Below are 26,992 nucleotides of genomic sequence, written 5' to 3'. Positions count from 1 at the left end.
AGACCCATCATCTTCCTCTCCAAGTCAATTTTTCCTGGAAGTCTGAACATAGCGTTCGATAAATGACTAACACTGTATTTAAGACATTTGCAAGTCACATGAAACTGTTACAACTTACGTGGTCAGAATCCAGGCTGTGAGCTTGTTTGACCAAAATGTTTTCTTTACCTGCAAGATAAGCATAACATTCTTATATTCTGCTGGTGAAGTTCATGTAAAAAATGTATTTAAGATTCAAGGCATGAATAGAAGCTAACCTTTGATAACAGACTGCCCAGAGTAGTCGCCCTGTGAATACAAAGAGACACACACTCATTACATGGCTGCACTGACATTTAAGACTTAAACAGGATTTATTTTAATACTATAAAACATTTAGCAGAACCAATTTACTTCAAAAACATACTGTAATGGTCACATTTATTATGAATTTTCTTAAAGCGGGTACACTCAGCTGCCAGTTAATCAGGTAAACTGAATGCAGTCTAACAACAATCCTGCAATAACTGCTGGGTGCTTCTCTTACTTAGCCTGCTCTCATTGATATAAATGGGTTGACAAAATAATACACAACATGTTAGTATAATGTTATACAGTTGGAACAGCACATTAAACTACATCCTCTAAAATGACCATACAGTTGAATCAACCCCTCTGAAAAACAGCTTCAACAAAACTGGACACTATAACCTTCACTGCAGCAGGATTTATTGCAGGACTGCTGCATTAGACTGCAACAATTTTAGCTCAGTTTACCTCCTAAGTTAGTCAGTAAACTAACAGAACTTTACTTAAAAACTTTCAGACTCTAAATAGGCGACCTGAATTCTCAGGGCAACAAAAATAGACATCAAAGCTTGGGAATCACTTTGTATGAAATATGTTTATTGTTGCAAGTCAGCATACAGATCAAAACATCTTTGATTGAAGATGATAAAAGCTTCAAAGTAGAATCAGGTATTGCATAATGTCACTGACCATAGTGCTCCGGAGCTGGACCTTGACAGTCTCCAGGCCTCGAGCCCCTTCGTCTCTCTCTTTGGTACTGAGTATCGACTTCAGCTGCTCCTTCTGATTCAATAGAAAGAAAAGCAAAGGCGTGAGTAACAAGGCAATTTTCAAAGAAGAGGCTACTGACTGAATGATGGGAAATACAATGTAGATCTTTGTTTATTTATATCACATTATAAAAGGGAATACATGCACTTTGATTGAACTGATTCCATCTATTCAAAACTGTGTTAAGACTTTATACAAATCAATATCTGCACCTCTCTGAGAAATGCTCAGAACATGCCACACCGGAGACTTCAACACCGACTGACTGTTGCGGTCTTTTACCAGGTACCTACTAAATTATTCAGCGCTCTAAATTGTGTGTTTGTGTCACTACTGCAGGTGCTTCAAGTTCAAGAAAAGTTGTAACAGCATCAAAGGAGCTTACTGAAGAAGTTTGGAGCAAAATAAGCTCCTAAGGCAGCAGAGTAGAGGATCCCCAGAGAATTCTTACAAGCAAGGTTTTTACATCCAAAGTACGCCGAGGCAGTCCCTAAGAGAACACAGCTGCTCTGTAGGACAGTTTGTGCTTAGCTGTGCCCACAATATTAAACCATATGGACGATTATTGATCCCCTCAAGTTTATGAAAGTATTACAACTTGACATCTGCAGCTTTAATGGGAGAGAAGCTCTCTGTTTTGTTGGTCTTTCTTTCACAACTAAAAGTCTAAGACTAAAGCTCTGGAACCAACCTTTTGTTTCATGAAGTCACAAAATGAATTGCCACAACACTTAACCTGTATTCCTGAATGACCTGGTAGGATGTTATCAAGTGCTATTAAGTACCATCCAAGTGGCGTTTCAGACTGTGCTGCCTTCCTTTTTCCTCCCCTTCACTTCCTCACGCACATTTCTGTGTTGACACAGCACCAGCAACATCCTCCACGGTCTTTCCTCGGCTCTTATGCTGCGTTCCAGACAACTTGGAAGTTGAACATTTCTGACCTCGTACTAGAAAAAGTACAATGGAACGCCACTCAAAGTGCTTGTAAACTCGAGGCACATCCATCTACACAGGCTTCACGAGGGAGCAGTTGTCCGGCACCACACAACAATGGCAGCACCCATGGGAAGTGGCAAGGGTGTATTTATCCACTACATTATTTATATTAAGTGAGTGAATGGATTATTTAGATACCTTCTGAGGTAAAAAAAAATCTGTAAAATAAAATATATAATGGAGTCTTTAAACTTGTGTCGTTTTCGCTGCTCTATTTCATTTATATATGCAAGAAGGCTGCACTGCTGAGAGAGATCATTTTGTTACGGTCAGCAAAGTTTTTTGTTAACTTTTGGCGTCGTGCACCTGGAACGCCTGGAGGTCAGAAGTTCGGAATTTCAACTAGGAATTTCCGACCTCCAACGTTGAGTGGAATGCAGCATTATTTTTAGGTTTCAGAGGTCAGACAGTGATTGAAGTAATGACTGCTACTTCTTCATAATAATGGCATATTTATCATTATCCTTACAAAGAAAGAAAGAAAGAAAACAATTGAGAAAATTATGAATGCGGCCAAAAACATCAGAGCAATAATTTTAATTTCATACCTCTTTCTGAGTGTCTTCCACAGTTATCTTTTCCTGCAGATGGAAGAGATAATATGTAGTCAGTTGACCTGCGACTTATTCCTCTAAAATTCATTTAATTGAATGTCCTTGTTCTCCTGTGAAAACATATTGTTCTTTCAGCCAATACTGAGAAATCTATTATTCTCACTGAATGAAGCATTGAAGTCACTCGTCTTTAACTTAAACAAAAGCCTGCTCTACCTTATCTTAAAGAAAAAAGAAATATTAAAGATGTCCTGAAACACATTTTGTCTTACCAGACCTATGATACAAGGCCAGGAGAACATGACTCAGCTCAGTTTTTAACATAATATTTGCAAAATCCTCTTGTAGGACCCTCAGATCTACCCACCCACAGAAAACTATGAGCACTGAAAAAAGAAGCTAGTGCTGAAGGACGAGTATGCTTTGAGATCTTTATTGTGCTGCACTTTTTCTCTAGCTCAGTTGTTTGCTGTCTTGTTGTATTGTTTACCTGTGTGAGTTGTTGCTGCAGCATGTTGACCTTATCTAACAGGGCTCTCTGCTCCTGGTGGTACTTCATGAGACTTTCCTGCAGGGTCTCGTTCTGCCTCTCCAAGTCCTAAAACACACATGAAAACATACAACTTAAATCTACCTGCGAGTAAGATGGTCAAACTCTACCCTGGATTAACCTATCAGTCGGAGGCTATAGCATTCCCTACCTTACTTGCTAGATGTCTGATACTTTGTTTGATTTCTCTTCATTTTTATTTCAGGTATACACTGAGGACCCTATATCCTGCTGAACTGGTATTCCACTGACGATCTGTAATGCCTAGCAACTATCTGCTTTTATTACTTCTGCCAAGGACGTCATGTTGTCACTCGAGTCTACTTTGTTTGTTTGTCAGCAGGATTACACAAATACTACTGCACTGATTTCCACAAAACGTGGATGGTGGATGGCCCAGAAATGATCCCATTAACTTTTGGTGCAGATCCAGATAAAGGGAGAGATCCAGGACTTATTATGAGGCATTAAGGTGACTGGCATCTATGAATGAGTACAATTTGATGCAGATCAGAATAAAAATATAAATAAATATTTTTTATTTGATATTGGATTAGACTTGACTGAATTAAAGGTGACTGTTGGGCCTTGGGGGAGGTATATACTCTACTGAGAGCCATTCTAGTGTTTATATTTATCTTATTTTGGAGTATTGAGCACTGCTGTGATTGTACAGTATATGTGAAAATCAATAAAAAATATTGAAATAACAAAACCATAAAGCTTACAAATATAAAACAGTCAAAGTCCAGTTACTGAATGATAAATAATTAGTAATTCATCAGTACTTTATGTATGTGGGTGTCTTGATCATTGATTCATTCATGCAAATAATCTTAGTCACTTGTTAAAAGGTGCAATACGTACAAATTTCCGTTTTAGTTGTGTTGCAGAGCTATCTACTGCAGTTAGCACGCTTAACCAGCTAGCCCCAGCCCATCCCGGTCCAAAGCATCTGTGCTAGCTGTTTAACGCCAACACGGCACTGGTGCTCTCTGCTCCCACTCTGGACTGCTAACTGCAGGGCTAACTGAGCTAACTAGCTAAGGGCAGCTACTGTTAGCATCAGTTAGGGTGCAGCATATCACCTGAATAACCACCATCTGTTTTGAATAGGAATTTTACAGGATGCCAATTCTTACATATTGCACCTTTAATGAAACAAAGTGAACATGTGTGGAGAAGTTACAGCACTTACATGTATGATCTGATCCCTTCTGCTCACCTCAGCTGCCTCTGATCGCTCCACTGAATGCTGCAGATAACACAGGACATGTTTTACAACCATGTTTTGAACAAATGACATTACCACAGGGTGGACAAGAACATGGCACAATTCCCACTAATAAACACTAGATGGCAGTCATGTACATCTGAGAATGTCACAGGTTTAGAAATGGCTGAATTTAACAAGTCAAAGAAAATAAAAGGCAACAACTGGCAGAAAATTAAGGCTTCTGAGTACTAATGGCAGACAGGAAGGTCTCTGGCTTATTAACTTGAACAATGACTTTGAGAAGCAGGCAGCCTTGACCTTTATCATCTTTTAACAAAAAGGGACTGAGGAGGCAAAATGGCCGCACAAAAGTCAGTTCATTGCTATTCCCATCGTGCTACATGTTCACATGGAGCTCCTCTAAAATATATAAATAAGTGTGGAGAATAAAAGCTGCTCCTCATTTCTGGTCAGGTGGAATAGACGATGTGTGCCTTTGAACTGAATGCTGAAGGTTACCTGTCGCTTCCACTGCTCTATCTTTGCAGCCTCTTTATCTGTAGCAAAACAAGAAAACAACATGTTCACATTAACATTTTCCTGCTGTTTACAGAGCAGAGTGTTACCTTGGAAACATGTTAGAGGATAGAAATGCATACAAAAAAGAAAAAAGCCCATAAAAACATCTCAGACAAATATGGAAACAGAAAATATCTATTGGGGTGTTAGTGTATGTGACAAAAAAGAATCTTCTTAAAGCAACAAAATTTGAAGTTCTGGAGAAATAATAGCTGATTGTTGAGTCTCATCTGCAGATCGAGTCGGACAACAACCCAAAGTGTATTTGACAACCTGCAGATGAAACTCAAAAATCAACAATCTGTCTCCAAGAAGTTACATTTTGTTGCTTTAATTATTCCTCAAATTAAGGCTATGGCTGGAGATATTCTTAGATATTAAAACTGAAAAGTGTTGAAAAAGACTACAAAAAAATTCACACAGAATGTCGTGCAGTGTTAATTATTCTACGTTCTACATGTAAATGATCTTTCCTGAAACAAATGGTGAAGTGATGTTCAAGACTCAGCTGTAAGTGGATTTTATAAAGATCAGAGTTTTTTTCACAGTACTTTTGCAATCAGCAGCCAATCATCTACTACTGTCAGACAGAAGTTCAAAGTTTAGAAGCTATTAATCCTTCTTGATCGGCCTGATCAGTCAATTATGTTCATCTTATATTTATTCCAAACAAACAGCTGCAGGACTCTTATCATCTGACCTCTGGTGGCTTTTTCGACGTAACTTTTGACCATCGCAAGAAGCTCCGGGTTCTTGCTGAGGCGAGCGTAGTGAAATGCATCGTGACCCAAGCTGTCAACTGCCTTCACGTCAATGCCGCTCTTCAGCAACACCTCCACTGCATCCTTACAGCCGTACTCACAGCCCAGAATCAGTGCTGTCCTGAGGGGGTCAAAAGAGAGAAAATTTTATGAGCAAGAAAATCCCACAAACTAGAGCTCCCAAATCCACACGTGGTAAAAACAACAATGCACCTGGCGTTCATTCGCCTACTGCTGAATAATTAAGTGCTGTGTTGGCTCAGCTAGGTTGATTTGTCCTGTTTTTGTCACCACATCTGGCTGTTTTCTTTAAATATTAAAGGATTGCTGTTGCTATGTGTTACAATTGATGCTGACACAACAATAGCTACGTCTGGCAAAACTGTATTGAACTTTTAAAACACTCAGGTATTTTAAATGTATGAAATCATGACACTAATGCAACATGTAACACATATGGAGTTAAGCTTTGTGAATCGATCCTTAAAAAACATCTTGGACATCTTGGACTTCAGTATGCATCAACAGTGGCATCTTATTACTGATTTTCAAGGTCTCCCTTAACAAAAATGGGTTACTGGACCGAAGGCGAAGGCCAGGATACAACCTGGACGAGTTGCCAGCTCATCGCAGGGCCCTTTCTGATGGCAGAGGCCGCCACACAAGGTGCCATCTGCACATCAGGAGCAATTTTGGGGTTCAGTATCTTGCTCAAGGATACTTCGACATGTAGCTCAGTTCCAGCCAGGGGAGCTGGGATTTGAACCAGCGACCTTCTGATCACTAGTCACCTGCTCTACCCACTGAGCAACAGCCTCCTGAGTTATGGTGTTTAAAAATGGAAGAATTTTTTTTGCAGAACATCATGTTTTCACAGTGAAGGTAACCTTTAACCTTTTGAATATAAAATATAATTATTTTATCCTATTAGACATTTGATTTCAATTTTATCGTAATGATCTCTTGAATTGCTGGGTAATGGCCAAAAATGTGTTTAATGAGGTCACCGTGACCTTTGACCACCAAAATCTAACCAGTTCATCTGCAAATCAAAGTGGATGTTTGTCCAAATCTGAAGAAATCCCCTCAGACATTCTTAAGATTTCATGTTCACAAGAATGGGACAGACAACTTGAAAACATAATGCCTCTGGCCATGGCTATCACCTACGCAGAGGAATAAAAATAAAAGGCAAAAAGACTGTCACTTCAAAGAAATCAACAGAAATGCAGTTTTTTTTATTTTTTGCCAATTCTACCAAAGACAAACACAATGAGGGCGGATATGTCTTACTTGTTTTGTTTGTCCCGGACGGTGATATCAGCCCCTCGTTCCAGCAGCAGCTGACAGATGCGTGGATGACACATCTGGGTTGCCAGCACCAGAGGTGTCCTGCCATCCTGGAGAAAAACCAGAGACATACAAATAAATACAAGTAAAACAAGTCCAGCTGCCTACAATCTAGCACTTAGAAGTACCATTACCTGGATGACTGAGAACCTTCATCACCACAAATACATGAACAAAGCTAGATTGATACCTAAAACTCATCTTTCATCTCAAAGCAAAATGAAAGGTCACAATATAGAGAGCGCTCATTCAAGTGGACTAATGTAGGTTTTATTGAATACCTTGTAGCGCTGCTCAGACTGACCGTACATGCAGTTACTGACTGCCATCGACAAGCTCAAAGCCTTTATGGAGCGGGCAGACAATACGCTTGTCTACAATGACAACTAAATACATGGAAAATGAAAAGAATATCCCAGAAGAGACCATTACAGCACACTGTGTGAAATTAGGTGAAATATCAATTCTCACAAAATCACTGGCATTCACAGAAGCCCCGCTGTCACAGAGTAGTTTCACACTGGAGGGGCATCCAGCCATGACTGTGGAGAGACAGAGCAAAAACAGCTGCAATCATTTCATCCCATTTACCACTGAAACACACACAGACATCTACTCAGCTCAGACAGGAGCCTGGAACTGGGTTGACGTATAGAAAAAAGATGAACAAAAAGGTATGATAAGAGTATGATAATGAAAAAGTTTGAACTCCTGTAATGTTGTAGACCTTAACATTCATGTGAGCATTTGAATGTTCTGATGTGCAATATTAAAATATACTAAAGGAGCCTTGAGTCAGTCTTACCAGCATCATGTAGAGCTGTTCTTCCTTGTAGGTCCACGTTTCCAACTGGACAGTTGTGCTGTAAAATAACAAACATAAGTTTTCACAACAACACGTTTCTTATTTTAATGCTGAATTATCCATGGAACCCTCTAGTAGGGTTGGGTACCGAAACACTTATTTACACAATTATTGGTTCTGCTAAAAGTATTGGAAAAATTAAGGCATTAGTCTGTGATGGATTTTCACTATTCCCAATCCTGAACACAGCTCTGTGTCAGAGCCTGTCCTGTGCCGGGGGAGGGGCAGCTTCTCACTGCCCATCTGTCGCTTCACACACGCCGGCACAGACAGAGACACTGACAGAGACACAGACAGAGACACAGACACCCTGCTCCGAGTGGCAATGGCAGAGACAGACACATTTTTTTGTGTTTTTAAGTGTGGTTATACTTCAGGAGAATCGATGCAGACAATGCTCGTTGACACATGTGCAACAAGTCTTTTGCATATAACAAGTCTTTTGCATGTAAGGGCGGGAACACGAGCAATCTTTCAAAACATCTTGCTAAAGTACATCACATAGAGACGGCCTAGCTCGTAGTTCCTCTCCCGTTTCCCCACCTGTCTCAGGTATGTTATGCTACTGTAGCAGGAGCCCACACAGAGACAATCATGGGTCGATGGCCGTTGGTAACCATTAGTCAGCTGAATGCTTAGCGATGCGGTCATTAATTCTGTCCGACAGGGTGAAAGCGTCATCCAAACTGTCCTTCAGATACGCTCAGACTCAAGTATAATTACATCTAGCAATTAGGCTAGTAATTTAGCCATTTTCTAAATGACAGCTTAGACGATGCTTTCAACATTTCAGACAGAATTCATGAACGCATAGCTAAATATTTAGCTGACTAATAGTAATGGTTTTAACCCATGTATGCATGTAGATACTGTTGTCATGCTGCACTCTGCAGCATGCTCATACCTGTTACCACTGTTTTTTATGTTGTTGTTCACTGACATTTTCGTCTATTTGATTTATTATCACATTATACGCTATAATAGTTATTTGTTCAAAATAGTGCTGGCTCAGTATTCGAGAATGTTTATATAGAGTACAAGAAAACAAAGCAATTGTTCATTTTGTTCTTAAGTTGTTCATTTTTTTCTCTTAAAGAGGTAACAAAAAGTTTGAAAAATTATTGGAAAAATATTCAGCCATGGTTGATTAGTAAAATTTTAACAAATGGAAGGATGTTTTGTGGGGAAAGATAGGTCTGTCCTGTACAGAGAAAAAACCCAGATGTTTTTTGACCACATGAGAGGTCTATCATGAAGGAATGATTTTCACATAGTTAAACAAGTTTTCTGCTTCAACGTATTAGTATGAAGTAAATATCAATTGCACAATGCAGTGGATATAGAATAAAGAAACCATTAGTTCCCTATAAACCTTGCTATCACTATGCAATTGTATGTGCCACCGAGCCCGGCGTCACCCAGAAAAAGGAGGGTTGACTGGCGATCCATTTCCATTATAGACCAAATGATTGATGGTCTGTTGTTATTTGTGACTCTGAGGAAAACAGAAACCATCCAGTTGTCTTTGCAACAATAATACCACCTGGAAATAGTGGGGGGGGGGGGGAATTGTCTGCTACCACTTTAAATATGAGGCATAGTGTCACCTTTCAAGAAACTAAAACACTAAAGGATTCAATCATAATTATTTTGCAAATAATGACACTTTTGAGTCTTTAGTAAAACCCTCTGTTTGGCTGTCTGTATTAAAGACAACTCAACAGATCAAATATGACACATTTTTCTCAATCATAATGAAGTTATGAATTTAGAGCTGCACGATATGGTAAAAAAAAACAAAAAAACATTGGAATTATTTTGACAGATATTACGAATATGAGATGATTCACGATCGTGGGAATTTTCATTTTTGGATCACAATTTTCATTTTCACAGCACAAAAATATTTAAGTCATGATGCTGTGACAATCGTTGAAGACCGCAATAAATAAACATGTTTTTTGTTGTTGTTCTTTTTTTACTTCTGGAGAACAACATTTCTATGTATGGCCATGACATCTCTGTAGCACTACAGTACTTCATTATAAGGCTGTTTTGTCACACATACCTTTTATCAATACATTAAAGCTTCTGCAATTTGGATACTGCACTCGGCCATTTACAGCATTTTCAATAATTTGATTAACTGAGCACTGTGCTTGATTTGATTGCTGGGTCTGGATTTTATTATTATTCAACGCTAGAAGAACTAAAAAGATGCAAATATAATTGACACCTCAATCACATTGACAGGAGAAGACAAAATCATTTATTTCCATTGGTTGTCAGTGTGACATGAGAGTCAACAGCAGGCAGGTCATACTAGGCTAAGTGGCGCTGTGCTGATATGCCTGTGACATCTCTACACAGTCAGTCAGCTGGTTGGACAGCAGTGACTGCACCACTGTGGTGATGAGGGCCTGCTATGACGCCTTGAGGACTCAATGCTAACAGGGGCCTGATGTTGCTGGGTAAGCTTGCCAGCCGGCTCTGGCCCCCACTAAAAAAACCCAACTCTCTCTAGCAACAAGGGCCAAAAATTAGCAGCATGCTCAAATGACAAAGCTAAGAGGGGTGAGGGGGAGAGCGGCAATGGGAGCTGACGGTGGCGCATGGAGGGGGGATATCCTATACCTTGAGGGTTTGGCTGACGGAGGGGAGATAGTGGGGGTGGTGGGGGAGGTGGGTGTTGGCGTCCAGCTGCTATGTCTGGTGTGATGACGGCACCAAGAATGGACGGCAGGTTTGCAGGAGGGTCGGCTTGTCAACACCACTGACAACCCCCTGCCAACAGCCGCGACCTCCGTTAGATCACAGGGGGAGGGGCTACGACACTATGAGAGCACAATATTGCAATTGCGATAGCCCCCTCATTGTAAACACATAAATCCTTCAGTGGGTCATGGTGACTCAACAGGGCCTACTGTTGACCGATATGGAGCGGACTCAACTGCCAAAGCTGTTCGGCAATAATTATTTAAAGGAGCTGAAAGGGAAACTGCGCTGACTGGCCAGAGACTGGGAGGCTGCTCAGTGGAACAAGAATACTGTACAGTAGCGTGTGTAGATACGCAACAAGAAACTACAACTACTAGTGCAAAGAACATCTTAATGTGAGACAATATCTTGTAATTTGGCACATTTTCTCACAGGAGTAAATATGTGTTAGAGGATGACTGCACTTTACCTGCAGGAGTTTCTGCACACACAGAGAATGTCCATTTCTTGAAGACAGATGAAGAGCATTTTTACCTGAAAGGATAAAAGCAGCAATTAGAAAGAGAAGTTTAGTCACAGTCTAGAGTTTGCATGCAGGTTTCTTTCAAGCTAAACACCACAATCAGAGGAAATTGCATATGTATAGTCTGAAGTATACTGCTGAACAAGGATTGTGTTTTAAAAAGGACTCAAAAGTCACACTTAAGTAAAAATAAGGTTATAGTGTTAAAATATCACTTTGATAAAAGTGAAAGTCAATCATACAAATAGTACTTGAGTAAAAGTTTTGAAGTATCTGATATCAAATGTACTTCATTAAAAGGAATTTTTCTGGCAATAAATGTACTGAACTATATAACAAAAGTACAAGTAGTAGTATATGTAAGTTATACAAAAATTTACATGCATCTATATATTGTATACAATCAGTCGACTGATGATCAGCCTGGCAGATTACTGGATCCAATATTCAGCATTTTTCTGATTATCGGAATCATTTTTTAAAAATCCGATATGCAGTGCAATAAAAATGTGCTACTTTGGCTCTGATAGAGTATGTAATCTGTAAAGTAATAAGTAACTTAAGTTATCAAATAAATGTAGTGGAGTAAAAAGTACAAGATTTACCTCCAGATGTAGTAATGTGCCTCAAAATTGTACTTAAGTATGGTACTTGAGTAAATGTACCCCGTTACATTCCATGACTGGATTCAGGCAACAAACTTTATTAGAGGACGAGTGTTTCAAAGTTATGTGCTTCTTCATCTGAGTCAAAAGACTCTAAAAGGTCCTACTCTGACAGCAACTGAGGGACTGTCAATTCCATCTGAAGCTCATGAAGTCTGTTAAACTTGTTCCTTCATTTGTCACAATTATCATTTTACTATACACAAGACTCCTCTTGTATCACTTCATCATGACAGCTGCCATTAAACAATATTATTCTGTGGCAAGCAGCTAGTACAAGTCACTATTGATCGATCTGCTGATGCTTAACTAACAAAAAAATTATAGTTTCCTGCACATGTGCCATTGATTGCAGGACAGCAAAACAGGAACCAGAACCATTAGATCAATCAGTGCATCACTTTGAGCTCATCTCAGCTAGTAGAACATGATCTTTGATCTTAATGAGTTAATAACTGAGTCGCAGCCTGACATAAATTATATTGTGTTATCTGAACAGACGGGCTGTACAGTAAGTGATTTCATCAGTTGTAATGGATCACCATGGAAAAAATATTAAATAATACTGCAATGCTATACACAATACGATACAGAACATGAACATAGCTTCTTTTTAAATGTCGCGGCATTTACTCTCTCAATCATGAAGGACAAACTCTCCTTACATTTCAGTACATTTTCAAAATCTTCTTATTCTACTTCAGAATAAGTTCTTTAAATTTCTTTTAAACTATACTTGCTGGTATTAAAACTGATCTGTTACACTAATTGTTCATCTTTTCTTGGCTGGCTGAATGTTTAAAATAATAGAGAACTTCTATCAACCTATTTTGATATTTTTAACCAATATTATCACACTGGTCAGTTCGTCAGGTAAAAACCTGCAATATGTGCATACCTGATCTGAAATGGGTGAGATTTAAAACATAGCAAAGTGGAAAACATATTCAGGTGAAAATATGAAAGCTTTCCCGTCCAATCAGAGCAGGGGAGTTTCTTCATTCTGCAACAAGAGTTAATGTAATTTGTTGCTTCCATCTGGATCAGATCATGCCTCTTGCTCATTATTTAGCCAATTTCACATCCCAAATTATGCACTCACACTGAGGCAAATTAACGTACCGCTGAGTAGCACTCTCTTCAGTAGAAAAAAACTGCTAATGAGACCAATTTTCTGTCTCACACATACTCATTTCCTTCCTCAAAACATGCAACGTGTTCTGGCACTGAGTACTGTAACCTGCCTTAATTGATAATGTGATAATGTGGGAATGACATCACACCTACTCTAAGTGAGAACAAGGGGCAGAGTGTGGTTTATTTTTAATCATTGCATACAATACAAAAACTTCCGACATGGACCCCCTATGGAGAAACAGAGCTTCTCTGGTTGTTTACAAAGTGAACTTTCAAATGTTTGTGGCCTTGAAATCCTATTATGTTATACTCTGAGGAGGTTTCCAGTACCAAGTCTACCCTCACGGATATGTAGTGGAAAAGTGTGGAAAAAATTTGGAAACACATCAAAGTATATAAAAAACGCTCAGGGGCACTGCTTTCATCCAACCTGAACTCACCAGCGGCATCAGTCGCAGTGACATCAGCATTGTGTCCCAGGATGAGATTGAGACACTCGAGGTGTCCTCGTGTGGCAGCCAAATGAAACCTGGCGATGAGAAGAGAGAAAAATGAGGACAGGAAAACAGACGGGTATGTCATGGAGGGAGCTGGCAAAGGGAAGACAGAAGGGCAAGTGGAGAAGTGATATGGTGTAGAGAGACTGAAACTAAAGATGAGAGAGGGACTGTAAATGGACACCTGGTTCCTTGCTATCGGCAAGATCTGCATTCTTAAAGCAAATACCAAGAAACCTCAGGGTCCGTAATGACTCCATGGTAACCAAGAAGACACAAACAACACTGTCCTTCTGTTTCAGCTTCATTTTTGTATTTGTGAGCACTTTCAAATAATAAAAAACAAGGTTACTGAAATACTGCATGTTCTCTTTGTCATTTCTGACTTTCTGTGTCCCTCAAGTGTTTGCCTGTAAAGGCACCACCTTGTCATATGGCATAAGTGTTGTCTGTTCCTGATTTTAAAGGCTGCATTACAATTAAGAAATGTTATTTTCTGAACTAACCAGACTGTTCTGCTTGTTCTAATACTTCTCTTTACCCACTAAATTATTATATCCTTATTACTGATGATTATTTATCAAAAATGTCATTGTGTTAATATTTTGTGAAAGTAGTTTTCCCTACAACATTGTTGCAACATTGATATTGAGGTATTTGAAATAAAAAATATTGTGATATTTGATTTTGTCGCCCAGTCCTAGCATGTATGAAGTGCTTTTGAGGAGATTTTAAAATATTGAGGTATACATCATGTATCCCCAAATAACCGAACATATCTCAATGTTATTTTAAGGTATAAGGAATATTATGTTGATATTGATAAGCTTAAGAAAAATCTTACTATTACACAATAAAGAGTGTAAGGACATTAAATGACCTGCAAAAATAACAATATTATCCACATACCAGACCTCTGAGTTTTTTCGGTTCATCCTTGAACTTGAAACCTTAAAACTGAACTTTTAAGCCAACACTGACAAGAAGTTCTTAAAATGCTACATGCTAATTGAGCTAATGCTAAAATTTGAATTTCTGTGAAAACTGGGCAACCTCCATCTGCTAATGAGGATCATGTTGTTCATTTGAAAGCCATGAAAAGCTAAAAAATGAACCTTGAAGTGCGATTGTTTGTCAACTTTTAATTCATGTTTGATATCCACAAAGTTTGCACTCTCCTCTCGTTACTTGCCTACTCAATGAAGCATCTATTTGCCAACATGTCTTTAATCATCACCTTTGACTGGAAACATTCCTGTTCCCCTTCTCTGATTTAACCCGCAGCAGCACTGCTGCCACTAGCCATGAAGGTCTGCAGAGCACTTGTGTGTAAACCAATCTCAGTCTGTCACCCATCAAGTCACATGAACCTGTTTATACACTAACCCCGAGGTATCTGCCAAGGAGACAGCTAGGCTGTCACCTCAACACTGGCGTGGGTATTAAAAGCCGTGTTGATGGCCAGGAGATGCTGGTTCTCTTGGTAGCAGTGGAGGGTCCTGACCTTTCGGGGGCAAACAGCAGACAGGAAGCAGACCAGAGCGAGCCAAGTTAGGGAGATAGGAGTGAGGTTAAGTTCATGAGCTACAGCATTTTTCAGAGGGTAACTTAAGGAATGCTTCTGAACAGAGTCAAAAATACATAACTGCACACTTGACCTGGGTAGAGGAGACTTTGTGATCGATAAGTAATGACGCGTTGTGACAGTGAGTGGCACTAACAGCTACAAAGAAGTTTTAGACTTAAAATCATTTATTTTGTTAACATATGCAACAGATCACACAGACTGGCCTTGATTTTAATAGACTTTAAAATCACTAAAATAACACTCCATTAGGAGTGGGCAATCTGAGGATTTCAAATGATTGATCTTGAAGGCATTCACAATCTGCTGTTCAGGCAAATCGGCGAGATTTCAGTATTTAATCAACTCTGTAGGTGATTGGCCGAAACATCTGTCCATAACTGTCATAACATACAATGGGCTAACTTCCACCAATCAGATCTACAATAGGAAAGGGCTACCACCAGTGAAGCCAACTGGTGAATCCAACTCTTTCTGAAGCCAATTGAAGGACGAGCGAAAAAATGTTCTCCATCGAGAAAAGCCTTCAGTGTCGTTCCTTTCTCTTCATTCAAAGAAGATTACCTTCCATTTCTGATATAGCAGATGCTATAGCAGCGTTGTTGTTTTCAGACCAACAATCACTTCTCTCGTGGTTGTTGCACCTAAACACTGGCAGTAGCTCCAGTAGATCCTCATAAGACACTGATTGGTCCAAACAACCATGGTTCTGATACAAGCGCATAGCTTGAAGACAGGCAAGACTGATACTCGAGAATTCAGCTGCGTTGCAAGGTAGGTACCCAATGTCTGTACTTCTCTTCCCAAACTTGACATATCCTCATTGATGAGCAGATCTGCACTACCTGAACAAACCAATAGAGCTGGCTATTCTAATTGGACAAATTACTACTTATCGAGCAAATATTGACTTTGTACATATGGACGATGCACAAAGATTAAGCTTGCTGTTACATATGATATAGCCACTTGCCTGGAGCGTAGGGGATAAGAAAAAAAGCTCTTTATCAAGTCAAACTGTAGATTTGTAAACATTTCTTTTCAATATACAATTTGTTTGAAATTATATAATAATGAATAATAATTTATTTTATGTAGTTACATTTTTTTTTTGCTGATCTTGTAAAACCAGAAGATGACATATGTTCTATTCCGATGTTGTCTTGTAATCCCATGTGAGATGGGTCAGATATTGGCATGACACAGAAAAAATTAACTAACATGGCTCGTCCTTGGGTGATGTATTTTTAACAATGTAATATTGGTTACAGCTAATGGCAAGGCAAATTAGGAGTTTGTGTCAATAAAGAATTCACTTTAATGCAATATTTTGTCATAATACACACATCGAGAAATTCATAGGATATTTCAAGCCTGGCTCTTGCCCACAGGGCACTTCCAAATGGAGAAAAAAAGAAAAAATCTCAATTTAGATCCTATCCTTATCCTCCATGAAAAGTTAACCTGACAAGACTGAGACTGAACAAACTATGAGAAACCAACAAAACCACAAAGAGTTGACTCTGTGGAGATACATACCGCTCACCCAGCTGGAGAACCGGAAAGTACATTTTGTGAGACTGATGGATCTGGCTTTAAGACAACATATTCAGCTATGTCATTTCATCTTCCCACCTGCTCCTTGGGAAGCTTTCAGGTTGACAGCCTATGGGATATGGCTGCTATTTTTAGAGAGTGGACCAGGAAGAGTAAACCAGAGTACATGCTGGGAGCTTCTGAGCCATATGTGATAATATGTGTCTCTAAAGGTGGTCAAAAAACAAAATACCATGGCTGCTGCAGCTTCATGTTCTTCCTCGATCTATAGATCAACAACATGTTGTCTGGATGGACTATCTGGTGGTTAGGTTAACACTAAAAAATTCCCAGTTGCATTACAACTGCAGTCCACAAAATAAAAAACAACCTAAGTGTCCTTTTCTATTCAAAAACAAAAACAACATATCCTCAGTCTGTTCCCTTCCAAGATCAGGCTCCACATCATGCAGATCCAGCTGTGAAACTCACAGCTTGCTATTGTTATGCTTAAAAGACACTTGAGCACAAAACCCATTACGGCTAATCCTGACAGACAATGGGCAAACAGCAGTATCTTCGGTCAGTGCCAGTTTTGTGCTGCAGGGCTGAGCGAGTGCTCATCTTGAGTGCTGTGCCGTCACGTGCACTCCTATTGCTGCTAAGCCCTTGTCAGCCAGCTATCACAACTGCACAGAGTGAGCAGGTGTGATGGGTGGGCTTACCCACCAGGATCCAGCTAGTGCCATGGCAGAGATGTAAACTGTTTACTCAGCTGGAGGCTGCGATAGGACAGTAAGAGCTGAATTCATTAGCTGAACACAGCGGGCTAATCCGGGGCACACCAAATGATATATCTGGGGTAACAGTTTGTAATTAGTTTCCCCACAGACGTCCATGATTACACAGGATCGCCATCCGACATTCCTTTGTTGGCCAGAAAGCCAAAGACACGTGTTGGTCTGTGTGTGGCCCACTGAACTATAAGCAGACTTGCTGAGTTGTGATTGTGGTACACTTTTGTTTTGGGTATCCTTGGCAAAAGCATGACGTCTTTCCATAAATGTTCAGTTAAGGTGATGTGTTGATTTTTATTTTTAACCAGTCCTTGTCTGGCCGCCCTGCAGGGGGAACACTAAATAATGAGCCTGACTGCGTTTGTGTACAACAACCTCTTCAGTCCGTCACTGCAAAACTGGCAGCCACAGTTCTAGATTTAGTTCTGCCAAATTCTAGCACCTTATTATGAGACCAGGCATTTATCAGGTTGTGTGTATAATTCTGTTTATTTACATGCATGCATGTATACAACAATTGGTCTTTGCAACGGTGCCACAGGAGAATTTCACACACTGCTGAAAATACTCGACACCTTTGCTTCTGGGATCTGGTGCTCCATAACAAAGCCTTTGTTAAAATAAGCCTGAAGCAGAGCCCAGTGACTTCTTCATATATCTGGGATTAAATTGAGGGTGTCCAGCCTCCCAGAAAGCTGCTGTTGGAATCTGATTACATTGAGGAGGAAAACAAAGTACTTGCTTTTTTTAAAACAGTTCATTGTATCATTTTCCAAGTTCGGGCTATTGTGATCATTAATAGGACCAAAGTAAAGGTCTGTAAGAGATACCTGAAATAGTCATGGAGAGAAAATTCCTTGTACATATTTCAGTCAGGTTGACCTACTTTTTCCTCTCTTTCTTTCTATCTTAGCTTTCTGTTCAACCACTGCTTCTTCAGTTCCCACTGAAAAATCCTACATATAAAACATGGTCCTTCAAGATGTCAGATGATCCTCATAATAGCCTGCAGCTGGACCTAAATGTATTAGTTGGTGCTGCAAAAACCACAGTGGATCTGATCCGACTGTGCAGGGAGTCATTTCCTGTGGGGACCATCTAAACAACCACTGGCCAGTGTGGTCAAGCCTTCAGTGGCCACAAACATTCTTTATACCAACTCCCACACTGACCTGCTCTCAGATGGACGCGAAAGGGAAATTTCTGGATCAAAAAATAGACATGTAATGATATAAGTCTTTCATATGCAGTACAGCTGGATGAAGGTCTAAGGTTGAAATGTGCAACAATGTCACCTTACACAAATGAATTTTGGTGGGGGCTGGATTGTTTTGTTTTTAAGGTCATGCAAGGAGAATTAGCAGCAATGTTTCTTTAAAAAATATTTTTGAGCGAGTGACCTAATTGTAGGAATTTCCATCTATGTCTTATCTGGGAAACAAGGTCAGGAATGTGTGGTGGGGAGACCACGACAATGTTTGGAATGTGTAATGCTCAGCATCTTAAGGTTTTCAAATATTCAGAAAGGCACAGGAGACAGCAACAATCCAGACAAAACAATAAGAAACCATTTTTCTAGTGTAGGGCAGTACATAGAAGTTTTACAAATACATTATATATATGTTCAGTTAAGTAAACAGTCCATATCTGCTCAGTTTGTTGAAAGTGTGTTGTAGAAATTCACACCTCTTTGACTACAAATGTCAACATACTGGACATGGATGTGTGTGGGTCTGTGTTTACTCACGCAGAGCGTCCTTCCACATCAGGCTTTGTGGGGATGATGCCCTTCTTGCTCAGAACAGCAGCCACCTTGTCCACCTCGCCACGCTCCACCGCCTTCATCAGCCGATCGTCATACTTGTTCCAGTCTGTGTTCTGATAATGATGACAGTGAACAATCAGACATGCAGTACGTTTGACAGTATACCCCAACACAAATTGTTAAATATCTTACTAAATACATGCTTAGTTCTGCCAATGCAACAGTGATTCATGAAAAGTCAATTTCTGATGCAAAAACAACAACAGACATAATGGCAAAGTATTTTTTTCATTTGAAGCACAGTAATAGACTTCAGCTGATGCACAATATTCCAAGAATGTGCCATACTGCACTTTCATTGCATTACCACTTTGAGGGAATTCAACTCTTCAATAAAAGAATAAGAATTGAGGAAACAATAGCCATTAAACAGCTTTTGATGACCAACTGAAGTTTCTGACAATGAATACCTACAAAGTGCGTTGAGGTGCATTTCAGCCAGCGGCTCATCTTCGGTGAGTGGAGCTGGTCCTTGCACCGAGCTACTGAAAAGGTTGCCAGTGTTCCGGTTTACAAAAGCCCAAAAATGAAGAAGTGTATAAAAACTCCCCTCAGTCTCCCGATGCACTCAACCAGTGAGTGCAATAAAAATGGATGAGACAGAAGGGTGACAGTCTGTACTGCTGTGGAGGTCCTCTAATGGAAGGCTCAACCTCTGGAGTTTCCCTCACTTGAGGCAGAGAAGTTCATTTGGCAGGATTTTTTATGCATTCCTGTGTTGCTCAAGGGTTCTTCCTGTGAGTTCATCACTGCACAGCAGTTCAGTTGATGGTTAAAGGGAGGAGAAGGAGGAGTGAGAGGAGGAAGGAAAGGAGGTGGAGAAGCAGTAGGGCCAGCCCTGCCAGCCCTGGGACCTGCCCTGGCCGGCAACTGCAACTCCTCCTCTGGGGGTAAAGTCAGCTCAGCCTGGCTACCTCTCGCCTCCCCAGAACGTCTTTCCCTCTGTCCTCGCCTTTATCCTCAAACCTTCTGTTTAACTCAGTCTTCTTCTGTTTTGATTCTCTTCCTCTTCTTATCTGTTTTCTATTTGTGAAAGCTGCAAGCTACTTGGTTATCAAGTAGTAACTAAAGAGCTCCTCTCTTCTGTCCTCTATGAGTGGTCTCCAGTGTCTTCACCCCACCAAATGGCAAGTCAGGCAGGCTGAGTGGGGTAAATATGTGAGCTCTCCCAGGTTTAAAATATCACCCCCTCCCTGGTAAACAGCGATGGCGCAGACAGCCCTGTAGACTGGTTACCTCTTTATTTTTTGACCCTCCAACCTTTCTGTAGTGACTGATAGGAAGACAGGGGCTAAGAATACATTCTGGACATGCCTGCACCATGAGTAATGGCTTTAGTGTCTAACACCACTGCCAGCATGAAACAAGGCCAGCCAGAAAGACCTTGCTTACATTGCTGCCCCCCACCTTGCTTGCCTCTATCTGAAAATATTAATGTCAAAGGGGGATTATGGTTTGCACATTTGAAGTGGTCCTGGCACTGACCCTTACAGGACACTACTGGGCCAAGAGCTGCTGTTAACCAATCCATCTAAACAGAATGGTGTGGCTCCAAAGCCCCCTGATCCTGGCTGCACGGTAGCAAGGTTACATGTCAGACTTTTTACAACCGGCTGTCTGACACTGCAGCCGCACCAAAAACTACACTACTAATACCCACATGGTAAACACTGCGAGAGCACAACTTCCCTTTAATCAGGTTAAAAATTGCAAGAAATAAAGAAGGTAAAAAAGGTACACAGACAGCGATCCAAGGACACGTTTAATTTACACACTGCATCAGCTCCTTGTGGCTTCGTGTTACTGTCCGCTGCCAGGGTGGCGTTAACAGAGCGGCACTGATATCCACAAACATGCAAAAAGACCTCGTCCACATGACATGTCATATGAAGGAGGAGGTGTCAACTTACGAAAGCTGCTCACCCTAGCATAGAGACAAAGGCGCCAAAATGGCACCTAGCCACGCAGCATACTGTACATCGGTCACGTAAATATCTCACACGGGTGTGCTGGTGTGTGTGTGTATTTGTTTGGGAATCTGTTAATGTAGTAGTTAATGATAGGGCTGTTAGCAAGCAAGAGTTGCCACTGCAGTAGTCAGAAGGAGAGCTGGTCGATACTGACACGTTAAATTATCATGATAGGTTTAAAAAGTATTTATTATTTTAACTATTGGTGGCTTCATAAGTTATTAGAGTTATATAGAGTCAAATGATCTGAACTTGAATCCCTTTCAAACACTGAAGCCTTTATGACCAGGAAGGATGATGATGATAACACATGACAATATCTAGTTTCATATCATGACGTCAATATGAAGTCAATGTATCTCCCTGCTTCACTTTCATGCACTGGAACAGCACCCTGCAAGCATACGGATATGTGTTTATCTTAAATTACAGAGCTGGACAACATTTAATATGGAGGTCTGCATAGGGCAAAAAGAAGCTGGAAAAAAACAAACATTTTGATAGTAATTTTTTTTGAAAAATACCTTACTGACATGTTAAAGTTCACAATTTCACCAAATATTTGAAGTTCTTCATTTTTGCAGCTTGTACAGAAAAAAGTATGAGCTTTATCATGTTTATTGAAACCAAAATGTTATTCCTCTACCTTGCTGTATCTTTAATCAACATTTTGTTCTGCTTCTTACTCATTTCAAAGTCAGGAGAAAATATTTCCATCAGATGCAGTAATCAAATCACACCCCATAAATGATTGCAATTGGTAATTTGATGTGCATCTGATCCTACACAGAATCACTGGAAAAGCAGGATGCCTTACAGATCAGCAGTAGGACTTTGAAACTAGACTAATGTTATGTTCATGCTGCAATTTCATCATCTCAGCACCATTAATCTGGACAAAATTCCCTAGTATTGGACTAAAATTGCCACTATTGTTGCTATAAAAATGAGAGGAGCTGTCAATGCTGAGAAATAAAAATACATTTCTAATATGCTTAAACAGGCACTCAGAGGCAACAGTCTTTGACTTTCAGGGAGATGTTGACACTGAAACAATATTCATTGCTCATCGTGCAACTGAAACAAACACATTACCTACAGTTTCTATTTTAACACCGTGACAAAATGTCACCCGACACTTGGTGAGCCAGGTTAGGCCTCTACCTGTCCACACAGATTATTCTGGGTGTCTGGTAATACTTCAGTTAGAGACTGTTGTCATCCTCAGTTCGGGTTCTCCATCACTGTCTGCAGACTGTAACTCCTTCCAACACCTCAGTTTCCTGCCTCTCTCAGCCCCTGGCCAGACTAACAAGTCTCTAATGTCCTCACAGATGAAATCATCAGCAGGAAATATCTAACGCCTCATCAGGTAACTGACTGAAGTCAAGGCCAGAACATAAAGCTATACGCCAATATGTTAAGTGATAGTCCTATCCAAGGCCAAATTGCTAACTGATGTGGTTTCATGAGATTATGACTTTGGGGATGATCGTGATCATAGGAGACGTCTGCGAAGAAACATTAAGTCATGAAATGTAAGCCTTTGACATTTTATAGCCGAAATGGATAGGTAGGTTGAGCACTTTTACTGCATGTATACATCTATAAGCATGGCATTATAATATGTGTTCACGGTGTGAGATACTGATGGAGGCAATAAAAATATTGTTTCTCGTTAAACGAGACATGACTAAGAGTCTACAGCCAAGCTCTGTAGGCCAAAGTTAGCTACAGTCGAGCTCTGAACTAAACGCTTACCTCAGCATGCTAGCATTCTGATGTTAAGCAGGTGTAATGTTTACCGGGTCCACAACCTTCATTTAGCCTGTTAGCATGCTAACATTAGCTAATTAGCACTAAACACACAAAGTACAGCTGAGTCTGATGGGAATGTCATTAATTTTCAGTATTAGGTCATAAAGCAAAGTATTATTTTTCTAGGTTAATTTTAACCTGCTTATAGCTTGAGTTTATTCTTAGTTTGGCGTGAATGTCTGCAGCAAATTTCACAGAAATCAATCCAACAATTACTGAAACATTTCACAAAAAAGCCGAAATGTTAACCTCATGGTTGCACAAAAGGTAAAGTATTTCATTGTAATCCATTTAGTAGTAGTTGATATTTCAGGACGAAGTGTATAGCCATTGTGACGTCACCCATATGTTTGTGGTCTACTGTTTTTAGGCCTTGCGATATGGAACAATAGACATCGCCATCTTGGATTTTTGGAGCCAGAAGTGACCATATGTGGCCGAAAGGGTGGAGATGGGGATCATACGCATTGTTACTCCTCAAACCTGACTGATGACTGATGTGATAGTGACATGTCACAAGGTAGCCATGCCCTAAAGCATACTGTACTTTATGGTCCATTTTACTCTAATGGGGCCATCATTTACACAATTAACATCATTTTGTATTGAAGAGGACTTGAAAGTAGCAATTGAGACCATAATCTCATTAGAAAACTAGTGTAATTTTCTCATGAGCTTACATACAATTGGACATCTTTTTGCAACCAGTGGAGTCGCCCCCTGCTGGCCACTTGAAATAATGCAGGTTTAAGGCACTTCGTCATCACTTGTCAGACCCTTACCTAAAGATTCCACTGGATGCATGTGCATTGCGTTCTGGCTCCGGTAAAACACGGAGTGTTTTATTATGAAAATTAACCGGATGTTATGTTGTTGTTTTGGTGTCTGACTTCCTGTCTGCTCTGTGCTGAATTCGGCTGAATTGCTGCGTCGTGCTCCAGCATCCGGCAGAAAATGAAAGTCCTGCGTATCTGCTCCGGGGGACTGCCGGAGCTGGGACGGAGCAGATACGCAATGCAGCGGAGCCAGTGGAAGTAAACACATAGACTAGAGTGAAACCTATCAGCTCCGCTGCTGTGGCGGAGACGTGACGGAACGGAGCCGGACTGGACATGTATCTGGTGGAATCAGAGCCAACGGTCTGAACCAAAGTGCTGGAACCACAGTCAGGTCAATAATTCCATCCCTAGAGGCCTGCAGCCAGGCTTTTTAAAAGACATGTTTATGCATATGATAATTTAAAATAGACTTAAGTTTGTAACAAGTACTGGTGCAGTGTTATCATAGGCCAGGTTGGGTCAGGATGAAAAATAATATTTGCTTAAATCAAAAAGAGTTGGATGAGGGTCATGCAAGGTCACCATTTCATTGAAAAGGCACTACAATAACACATCACAACAAACCTCATAGAAAATACTGAAGTGGTAACATGCTGACCTCCATGGCTCGTCTTTGCAGCACAATTTGATTTTATATTTTCTCGTACAGCTTATTGTTAAGATTATGCTTTGTCTCACAGCTTATTTTATTTGAAAATTGGTATAGAGGTAAACATACCAATACCACACAAAATAATTAAGTGGTGAAAAAACAACCTCATAGATGAGACGACCCACATCACTTTTCAGTACCGAGCACGAAATCTTTACTTCCAATTTATGAACAGGTCCAAACACGACACCAATCGTCTGTTTGTATTTTTATCATTTATCCCCAGAGATACCGGTTTGTGACATTAAAATAGCTGAAGGCTGTGAGAATCTCCCAGTGACAAGTTGATTTATTGGTGCAGTATACCCTGGCAGTGAAAAGCCAAAACTTTAGCTGCATCAGCATTAATGAGAACCTTAAGAGCAAGATTGAATGCCGTAAACTGTGCCATAGAAATCTCAAGAAATTATGTCAGTCATGGCTGTTAACCAAGAAGGGGAATTAAATAACAAACCAGAGTGGTTGGGAAATACTACCCTGTAAGTGACTGTCTATAAAAATAATCATATTGTCAGTTCCCTAATCTGTGACCATAGACCTGTGCATGTAGTCATGAATGGTGCAACTGTCTGGGCATGTAGAGCGTAAGCAAAACCCCTCAGGGGGGCAGAGCCAGAAAGGGTGGAAGAGGAGAGCAAGAGAGAGAACATGTGAAGTGAACAAATGTGTAAAAGAACAAGGGGGGAGGTGAGAAAGTGACAAGCTGCAGCATGCGTGTGGTCAATCTTTATGGGACAGGTAAGTTGATGCTTCAGAGTGAAAGTCCCTCGTGGATCGGGCCCACTGATGATTCAGGCCAGGTGTCCAGAGGAGAGAGGCACTCTGTTTTTGGTATGTACATGAGGCACTCGCTGCATATCTGGGTAGCTGCTAAACACAGGACCACTCTTGCTGGGCAGAGTGTGGATGATATGCAGGAGGACAGACAGAAACGCCCTCTGGTGGTAAAAAGAATCATAACAGGTCCAATTCACTGAAGTCTATCTATGTCCCGTGAGGCAGAAAAAAGGGTGACCAATGTCTTCTTCAATGTTGATTCTTTTTACACAGGAGAATTGCTCGTCTCTGTGCATTGCCAATACTTCAGTCTACTATTACATGCTATTGAGAGGACTTGAAGTAAATGTATTTATTTGCATATGTATCTGTACCTATTTTGTAAGCTAAGATTTAAAATTAAAATGAAGTTTAGGAGGTCAGCATGGGCCCAAGTTATAGACTGCAATGTTTTAAAATTTTGAGCAGCAAACACTGTTGCTTAGGTTTGCAGAGTCTGGCGTAAGGACCATAAAGCAGCCTTAGAGGGGTCACAATATTTTTTCCAATAATGTGACAAGATGCTGTGTGCAATACTAAATCTAAATATTGGATGCTTGGGTACAGCATCTGTGGAACAAAAAAACAAAAACAAAAAGACACTAGCAGTGAGACATCCATGGCCCAGCAGTTATTGAATATTAATTTCACTCTGCAAAAGGAGCCAAATTGGATCCAAGTTGACTGAAATTCAGCCTTTTGGATCAGGAACCTTTTCCTTATTACATAAATACAAGAACCAAAATTATACATTGCAAACAGTATCCATCATGTAAGTAGTGACATACACAAGTACGGATAGAAAGCATTAAAGCCAGGGACTTTTCATCTTGTACTGTTTTACAACAATGAGTCTCAGTAAATGTGCATTAATTGGGCTCCCATGACACTGACAGAAAACTAATCTTAAAGTAAGGGAAACTCTCTACAAACTGTCCTAAAATAAGTACAAAAATGGAACAAAATTTACTGATTGCACAAAAATTCATCCTCTGTACTTATGACACACCAGTCATCTCCAGTGCTGCCAATTGTTTTTGCAGTTGTGTAAGGCAAGGCAAGGCAAGGCAAGTTTATTTGTATAGCATAATTCAGACACAAGGCAACTCAAAGTGCTTTACAGGGGCATAAAAAATACATTAAAAGTAAAAACTGCATTTAAAATATATTAAAACAAAACATTAAAACAAGTTAAGAAACAGGGAAGTAGGCTAAAATAGAATAGGTTTAAAGAATAGAAAATGAAAGTCACAGTGCAGTTCAAAGCCTTAAAATTGCTTCAGTGAAAAGCAGTGGCAAACACAAAGGTCTTCAGTCTTGAATTAAAAGAGGTGAGAGTTAGAGCAGACCTGCAGTTTTCTGGGAGTTTTTTCCAGAAATGTGGTGCATAATAACTGAACGCTGCTTCTCCATGTTTAGTTTTGACTCTAGGGTCTGAAAGCAGACCTGTACCTGATGACCTCAGAGGTCTGGATGGTTCATAACGTGGCAGCAGATCAGAAATTTATTTTGGCCCGAAACCATTCAGTGCTTTATAAACCAATAACAGGATTTTGAAATCTATTCTTTGACTGATAGGAAGCCAGTGTAAGATCTGAGAACTGGAGTGATGTGATCTACTTTTTTGGTTCTTGTTAGGACTCGAGCAGCAGCGTCCTGAATCAGCAGCAGCATTCTGAAT

At 40.1% G+C, this 26,992-nt stretch overlaps 1 protein-coding gene across 2 annotated transcripts in view; it reads right to left on the bottom strand.

Moving 5' to 3' along the window:
• The window catches only part of uacab (uveal autoantigen with coiled-coil domains and ankyrin repeats b), a 54,148-nt gene that overhangs the window by 8,486 nt on the left and 18,670 nt on the right, over positions 1-26,992 (bottom strand). The window contains exons 1-15 of one of the 2 annotated variants that reach the window (XM_084359552.1): positions 19,631-20,325; positions 19,139-19,269; positions 13,417-13,505; positions 11,121-11,185; positions 7,874-7,931; positions 7,540-7,610; positions 7,012-7,118; positions 5,658-5,839; positions 4,898-4,935; positions 4,361-4,417; positions 3,103-3,210; positions 2,607-2,639; positions 979-1,071; positions 258-288; positions 119-168 (exon numbers count right to left, since the gene is read on the bottom strand). In XM_084359552.1, coding sequence (XP_084215678.1) covers positions 119-168; positions 258-288; positions 979-1,071; positions 2,607-2,639; positions 3,103-3,210; positions 4,361-4,417; positions 4,898-4,935; positions 5,658-5,839; positions 7,012-7,118; positions 7,540-7,610; positions 7,874-7,931; positions 11,121-11,185; positions 13,417-13,505; positions 19,139-19,269; positions 19,631-19,666 — 1,149 coding nt within the window. In that variant the 5' untranslated portion in view covers positions 19,667-20,325. Of the gene's footprint in view, positions 1-118; positions 169-257; positions 289-978; positions 1,072-2,606; positions 2,640-3,102; positions 3,211-4,360; positions 4,418-4,897; positions 4,936-5,657; positions 5,840-7,011; positions 7,119-7,539; positions 7,611-7,873; positions 7,932-11,120; positions 11,186-13,416; positions 13,506-19,138; positions 19,270-19,630; positions 20,326-26,992 lie in introns of those variants that run through there. The other variant, XM_084359551.1, reaches the window with a different exon arrangement.

The sequence above is a fragment of the Pagrus pagrus genome, assembly GCF_965226575.1.
Source record: "Pagrus pagrus genome assembly, chromosome: 1".
Lineage (NCBI taxonomy): Eukaryota > Metazoa > Chordata > Actinopteri > Spariformes > Sparidae > Pagrus > Pagrus pagrus.
This window is presented reverse-complemented; position numbering and strand designations above follow the sequence as displayed.